An 8,141-nucleotide genomic window follows, 5' to 3' on the forward strand; every position below is an offset into this window, starting at 1 on the left:
CTTATGTTCTTATATGGAGCAGACGTCCATCAGTGACTATTAGCCACAAGGTATAGATAGGAACGCTCAGTCTGGGGCAAGTGATGCTCTGTATTCTTGATGCTTGGGGGGGGCAACAGTGGGAGGGCTTCTAGTGTCCTGGCCCGACTGGTGGACTCCTGATGGCTCCTGGTCTTTTTGGCCACTGTGTGACAGAGTGTTGGACTGGATGGGCCACTGGCCTGATCCAACATTGGCTTCTCTTATGTTCTGAACAGATTCTCCCCCCCCCCAGCTCAGATGGCAGACAACCCTAATCTAGGATTGTGCTGAATTTCTCAATACACAGATGAAAATCAGCTTCCGTGGCCCGCTAAGTACTTCACATGCTCACATATATGCAATCTGGCCAGATGAATGCTTATTCCAATAATTAACAGCCCCTAACTCTTAATTTAATAAATGTCCTGAAATTCTATTCCTTTGTCTCAAAGAAACCAGCAAGTTTGGACAGAACTCAGCCCTTTGTACACACTAAATAAAAAGAAAGAGAAGTTAAATGCATTGCGTTTTATTGATTTCCCTTTTCTGGCACAGAAGAATCACACAATAATCAGTCGTATCACAAGGAACCTTCAATGATTTATTAGTTTCACCTTTCCCCCCCGCACGCTTCCTCCGAAGAGTGCAGGGCAGTAAATGTGGTCCTTTCCTTACTTATCCTCACAACAACCCTGTGAGGGAGGTTAGGCTGAAAGAGAGTAACTGGTCAAGGTCACTCAATGAGCTTCATGGTACAGTGTGGACATGATCCTGGCTCTCCCAGCACCTAGTCCATTCCCCTAACCATTATACTATGCTGTCTGTCTGTACTTATTCTTAGATGCGACCCCCAAATAACGACTCCTAGGAAAAACCCTGTTATTAAGGTCTGTGAGTGGGTGTGATACTAAACTCACAGACACTGAGGCGGTACTTATTGCACATTTTGTCATTCCAAGTGCCATCCAGGTACATCTCCACACACCTCTCTGCCCCTTTCCCCTTCGGCTCCCCCTCGTACCAGTTGGTGTAATTCAGAGGTGCCCCGTTGAGGAAGTGGAAATCCCCAGGAACGGGCCCTTCTGTGATGCCCAGGTAAGCGTATGTATTGGATTCCTCCACCAAACTCTTAATGGCATCATTCTCCATCTTGTTCACTGGAGTGGCGATGGAGCCGTGAGCCGCTCTGCAGATTTTGACGGTGTTATCGAAGTAGTCCATTTTCTCCGTGGTGGCGAACAGCTTATCGCCAACGATGATGATCCTTCCGTTCAGTTCCAAGGCTGAAAAGGAAAACGGGAGGCTTTAAACATCTCATCAGACAGCCTTTGTGGCGCTCTTGTGAAGATTCAGGACCGGCTTTTCTTTCTCAAGGCCGAATCATGGACCGTCTTGTCGTGCCAAATGTAGCCTACCACCACCTCTGGTTTTTAGACTCCATTAGGTCATCACCCTGAGCTGATTGGCCCAGCCTAGCCTGATCTCATCAGATCACAGAAGCTAAGCAGGGTCGGTCCTGGTTAGCACTTGGGTGGGAGACCACCAAGGAAGTCCAGGGTTACTACACAGAGCCAAGCAATGACAAACCACCCCCGAATGTCTCTGGCCTTGAAAACATATGTGTACCAAGACACAAAGAAAAGGTTCAGAGATAACTGCTTAGCTCTGAATATCTCTAATGACTGGGATCCCCAAGGCTTCACTGTTTGCAGTGTGTTTTGGAATGGGAGGGTGATGTTTAATTTGAAGAAATGTCTGCATTCTCATTTTCTTCGCTTGTGGGTTCATGTTGCTTTGGGTTGTTTCCTTTCTGCATGTGTTCTACTGCCTCTAGTGGTTGATTCGGTATTACTTTCATTATGTTCAGCATAAAAAACCTACAGTTTAACGTTTGACATGAAAGCAGAAGTGGAATTGGACTTCAATTATGGTTGGCTACAATACAGACAGATTTATGATTTGTTTAAAACAGACAAAAAAAGACTTTGGGTTTAGGAAGAAATATAATGAAATTGAAAATTTGTGGTTGGAAGGGGGTAAAAAGATGATATCTAAAATGTATAAGGTCTTGCTAAAATGGTATACAGAAGATGAAACAGTTAAGGAGCAGATGATAAAATGGGCAGTTAATATGAATAAGGAAATATATATGTCAACTTGGGAATTTTTATGGGAAAATGCAATTAAAATTTCAACATGTAATAATTTAAAAGAAAATTGCTATAAGATGATGTATAGATGGTATATGACACCCAAAAAGATAGCAAATATAAGTAGTAATTTGTCAAACAAATGTTGGAAATGTAAAATAATAGAGGGTTCTCTTTACCATATGTGGTGGACTAGCGATAAAGCAAAAAACTTTTGGACTGAGGTCCATATAGAGATGGAGAAAATTATGAAATGTAAAATCAAGAAGGAACCTGAAATGCTACTTTTGGGACTCAAAATGGAAGAAGTCAACATTGCAAAACTGACTTTAATATGGTATATGATTACAACTGCTAGAATGACATATGCTCAATGCTGGAAACAAGAAAGAACTCATGAGATTTGGGAATGGTTAAAAAAGTTACTCTATGGCTGAAATGGATAAAATGACAAGAAAGCTTAAGAATCAGGAAGCAGAAGAATTCTTTGCAGATTGGAAAGATTTTAAAGTATATTTAGAGAAATATTGGGATGTGAAAAATAATCTATTTTGCTTTGATAATTACTGAAGTTAGAAAGATATTTAGAGTAAATTTAAATTTATAAAAACAACTGTTAAAAGATAGGTTACCTGCGGAATTTTATTATTGAAAAATGGAAAAAAGAGAAAAAATATGAGATTTGGACTGAGGGTTGGAGCACTGCAGGAAGTCAGAAAAGGGGGGAAACTAGGAGAAAAGGGTATAAGACAATTTGTAAGATGTCGTTTGACTTATTGATATATCCTAATAAAATTGTTTTTTAAAAAAACCCTACAGTTTAAGTCTGCAGGGAAATATGCTGGGCATACAGAGATGTAATATTGAATCGACCCCTAGAGGGAGCAGAGTTTTTCCTGTTCAGATTTTTTTCCTGTTCTGCATGTGTTTTACTCCCTCTAGTGGTCGATTCGGTATTGCCTTGATTAGATTATGTTCAGCATAAAAAACCTACAGTTTAAGTCTGCAGGGAGATATGCTGGGCATACAGAGATGTAATATTGAATCGGCCACTAGAGGGCGCAAGACACGTGTGGAACAGAACCCCCCCCCTCGCCCTGAAACAACAGGAACACAGAAGTGAGGAAAATGAGAATGCAGAAAAGCCCCAAGCCAGACAGATAAAACTATTGGCTTGGTGTTGGCAGTAGAGCATAATTCTAGCTGTACTGAGCGGTGGTGGAACAACCTGGTATTTTTGGCCATTGTGTGACACAGAGTGTTGGACTGGATGGGCCACTGGTCTGATCAACGTGGCTTCTCTTCAGTGTTCCCTCTAAGCTGAACATGGCTTCTCTTCAGTGCTCCCTCTAAGCTCAGTTAGTGTGAGCTGGCTCAGTTTTTTAGCCTCCGGCTCACATTTTTTGTCTTCACTCAGGAAGGATGGATCCAGAGCAAACTAATTTATGCAGTAGCCAAATCGCTCGCTCACAACTTTAATGCCAGTAGCTCAGAAAGTGGAATTTTTGCTCACAGGACTCCACAGCTTAGAGGGAGCATTGCTTACAAGACTCCCTTGCGGGCTGCAGAAACTGCCCTTCGGCACCTTGCCTTTGAGCCTAGTGGGAGCAGGACAGTTCGGAAACTAAGACACTTCGGAAACTAACCACAGCCTCCTGTCCAATCGGTACCCTTGGCCAGTCTGTTGTCCCGATCAGCAACCTGGGTGATGAACCTGCCTTGTTTCGATGGTGCTCACTGGTGACGGCCAATCCCCGGCCTTGTTTCCTAACCCCTCGCCCGAAGCCTACCACGTCTTCGAATGAACTTAAGGCAAGGATTAGCCGAGAATCAAAAAATGTCACCCCCTTTATTAAGAAAGACTAACGAGCTGACAGAAAGCTTTTTAAAAGCCTTTTAGAATGTACCTCTTTCCAGTCGGGTGATTTTGTGTTCCAGCTCCTTGAGTTTGTTTCGCAGTTTGGGCTCTTCGTATGCAGACACGCCTGTGAACAGAAATAACAATTATTTATTTCGCCATTGATTTCTGAATAGAGCTCATTTATATCCCACTCTGGCCATAACTCATACGGAGTTTAGACCAGTGTTCCCTCTAAGCTGAGTTAGTGTGAGCTAGCTCACAATCTTAGCCTCCGGCTCACACATTTTTGTCTTAGCTCAGGAAGCAAACTGATTTATGCAGTAGCCAAGTCACTCGCTCACAACTTTAATGCCAGCAGCTCAAGCTCAAGCTCACAAAGTAGAATTTTTGCTCACAAGACTCCACAGCTTAGAGGAAACACTGGTTTAGACTCTGTCAAGAGTATTAAACTCCTAGTGGAGTCACTCAAGGCGGAACGGTCACAGCCGTGGCTGATTCTGCATTGGCTTTTCCCTCGTTTTATGAAACCCATGTTGGAACAGAAATTCCCCTCTGCATTGCATGCTGCATTTCACTTCCTTTGATCACTGGGCTTTATGGTAGCCTCCACATTCCATGCCGCTTTCGCTTTCTTCGATCATCGGATTTTATTGTACCCTCTGCATAGATTTACGGCCGTTTTATGGCCGTTCGGGGGTGACGTTGCAGTCAGTACGGCGATGCCCCGAGGTATTTGAATGTGGCTTTGAGCTACACTTTGTCCTCCCAGTTGAGAAAATGTGGAGCGAATGCTAGATACAGAATCGCCCTGAGACACCAGACTAAAAAGCATTGGGCCCCCCCTTCAGGGGTCAACGGCCCCCCCAGCAGAAGAGAACAGACGGTTCCAATGGGGATAAAAAGGTAAAGGTTCCCTTGCTCGAAAGCCAGTCGAATCTGACTCTAGGGTTGCGGTGCTCATCTCCGTTTCCAAGCCGAAGAGCTAGCGCTGTCCGAAGACATTTCCGTAGTCCTGTGGCCGGCATGACTAAGCACCAAGGTGCACGGAACGCTGTTCCCTTCCCACCGAAGTGGTCCCTATTTATCTACTTGCAATTTCTTGCTTTCGAACTGCTAGGTTGGCAGGAGCTGGAACTCGAGATGGGAGCTCACTCCGTCATGCGGCACACTCGGGTCTCGAACTGCTGAACGACCGACCTTCCACAGCCTGCAGTTCAGCGTCTTAACCACTTGAGCCACCGCAGCTCCTTTCCAATGGGGATAGGGGCAGAGGAATCCTGGAAGGGCAGCTACCGGGCAGCGGAAGTGGAATGTGACACTGGTGGCGGATCTTTCGTAGACGATGGCCGTGCCACTTAAGCTAACCCTGGTTAGTACCGTGCAGAAGACAGCAACGGTCATCCACCTCTGAACATGTCTTACCTCAAAAACCCTATGATGACGTGACCCTACCTCAGAGGACCAGGTCGTAGTGTAATGTGAAACTCATCAGATGCGATAACAATTTGCGGCTACCTGATAGAATGTGAAAGATATGCTGTCTCAGATAGGTTATTATGTTTGCCGCAAGGGTTCTGACCCGTGTTCCCTCTAAGCTGAGTCAGTGTGAGCTCGCTCACAGTTTTTTAGCCTCCGGCTCACACATTTCTGTCTTAGCTCAGGAAGGAGGGCTCCAGAGCAAAATGATTTATGCAGCAGCCAAATTGCTCGCTCACAACTTTAATGCCAGTAGCTCACAAAGTGGAATTTTTGCTCACAAGACCCCACAGCTTAGAGGGAACACTGGCTCCTGACGGGAACCTAGACCAATGTTCCCTCTAAGCTGTCAAGTCTTGTGAGCAGAAATTCTTTCTTGTGAGCTGCTGGCATCAAAATTGTGAGCAAGCAATTTGGCTACTGCGTAAATTAGTTTGCTTTGTAGCCATCCTTCCTGAGCCAAGACAAAAATGTGTGAGCCGGAGGCTAAAAAAATGTGAGCTAGCTCACCCTAACTCAGCTTAGAGGGAACACTGCCCTAGACCATGCTGCTATCTTAAGAGCTTTTGTGTTCACAAAGTAAAATTATTGCACCTCTCGTCCTTTATATAAACATCATGGTCCTTGAAAAAGATTCATCCAAAACGGGTAAATTATGGGGTTATAGAAGTTATTTTAAAAGTGTTGAAAAAACATGTATGATAAATTGCCCCCTTCTGTTTGCTTTTTGTTTGGTTGTGTGTCAGGTGCTTTGGTTGGTTTTTTTTCTTTTTCTTTCTTAAAGAGCAATCTTGATTTCCAACCACTAATGATCATGTCTTACCTCAAAAACCCTATGATGACCTCACTTTACCTCAGAGGACCAGGTCGTAGTGTAATGTGAAACTCATCAGATGCGATAATAATTTGCGGCTACCTGATTGAATTTGAAAGATATGCTGTCTCAGATAGGTTATTATGTTTGCCGCAAGGGTTCTGACCAGTGTTCCCTCTAAGCTGAGTCAGTGTGAGCTACCTCACAGTTTTTTAGCCTGTGGCTCACACATTTTTGTCTTAGCTCAGGAAGGGATGGCTCCGGAGCAAACTAATCTATGCAGCAGCCAAATCGCTCGCTCACAACTTTAATGCCAGTGGCTCACAAAGTGGAATTTTTGCTCACAAGACCCCACAGCTTAGAGGGAACATAATGTTAAAAATGAAAATAGTATTATTAATGGATATATGTACTATAAGAGGAATTGTATTGGATGAGGGAATTACTGGTGGAAACATTTAGCTATGTATGCTTGACGTGTCGCTGTTAAGAATATAATTGTATGGGGTGTTAACTGGATTGAAATGATATTGAAAGTATGGCGTGGATGTATGCACTAAACTGAAAATTTAATAAAAATATGCACCAAAAAAAGAGAAAAATTATTGCGCCTTGCATCCTTTATATAAACATCACGGTCCTTGAAAAAGATTCATCCAAAACGGGTAAATTACCAGAGTCCCGTGGGACTAGGGACAGTGTGACTGACAAGGTTCTGTCCGGATGTAAACCCGCACTCGATGTATCGTTTGGGCGAAACATATCTTTCTCTATGCATTGTCTAGGTGAAATATATTTTTGATCATATTTGATACCAATATTGAGACAATAATATTGGAAAATATAAAAAGAAAAAGATTGAAGCAACATTGTTTCACCATAAGCATATATTTGTTGTACACAGTGATATATATTTTTGTATGCCCACCTGTGGACTGGCAACCCTACATGGTAGAAAAGCTCCCACTGAAGACTATAAAAAGCTCAGCGCCTTGGGGCATTTGTAGAATTAAGCTAAACAGGCAGTCTATGCTTCCCTCTAGTGGACAGGCCGTGTTACAAAGATATCCTGGATCTTTGCTAAGAGAACACACATTTCACACAAGGCTAACACACAAGAAGGATTTGGTTTCCGTTCGCAAGCATTTTCTCAAGGGCAACTCAATAATAATGACACTTAATCGTCTATGGTTCTTGCCTGATTCATGACTTTGTATTTAACAATAGGTCTGTTGTTTCAAAAACATCCCCTCTGTTCCCAGATTATCTGCTTTCCCCTCTAGAGGTGGCCAGGCTTTATTAGAGAGGACTTTCTGGGATGCTCCCATGGAGAACCAGAACAGCCATGTTTACATTGTTTGACTTATGCATGGGTAAATTCAAGAGCTGTGGTGCCAGAAAAATTTATGCCGGAAGAAGATTTGTTCGAAACGCGCAGGTTATGCCCGGGAGACGTGTTGCTAGGCCTGCTTGCTAGCTGAATCACCACATGGGAAAATACATCTACTAGGCTTGCTGGCTAAGCTGAATCATCACAGTGAGAAATACAAGCTGCCTGCTAGCTTTACCTGATGGATCATCACTTGGGAAATGTACAATAGGTTGCTGCATTGTTCGGTGCAAATAACTGTACATTGGTGTTTATCCTCCATCAGGAAGAAGACAGTTGGACTCTTCATGTTACGTAACTTAGTTTGAAAGTGTTTGAGATGTGATGTTGTCGTTTGAAAGTGTTTACAATACACTAGAGTTGATGTTGTGTATAAAAAAGCAAATATATTTAGCTATAAGTACATGTGAATATTGTGTTTATTATTTC

General features: G+C 43.2%; 1 protein-coding gene across 1 annotated transcript in view; it reads right to left on the reverse strand.

Moving 5' to 3' along the window:
• Positions 1-903: 903 nt before the first annotated feature.
• The window catches only part of LOC107114265 (pulmonary surfactant-associated protein A-like), a 14,066-nt gene continuing 6,828 nt past the window's right edge, over positions 904-8,141 (reverse strand). The window contains exons 2-3 of the mRNA XM_015415710.1: positions 4,079-4,156; positions 904-1,304 (exon numbers count right to left, since the gene is read on the reverse strand). Coding sequence (XP_015271196.1) covers positions 904-1,304; positions 4,079-4,156 — 479 coding nt within the window. The remainder of the gene's footprint in view (positions 1,305-4,078; positions 4,157-8,141) is intronic.

Source organism: Gekko japonicus, unplaced genomic scaffold, assembly GCF_001447785.1.
Source record: "Gekko japonicus isolate JY-2015 unplaced genomic scaffold, Gekko_japonicus_V1.1 scaffold4564, whole genome shotgun sequence".
In the NCBI taxonomy this organism is placed as follows: Eukaryota; Metazoa; Chordata; class Lepidosauria; order Squamata; family Gekkonidae; genus Gekko; species Gekko japonicus.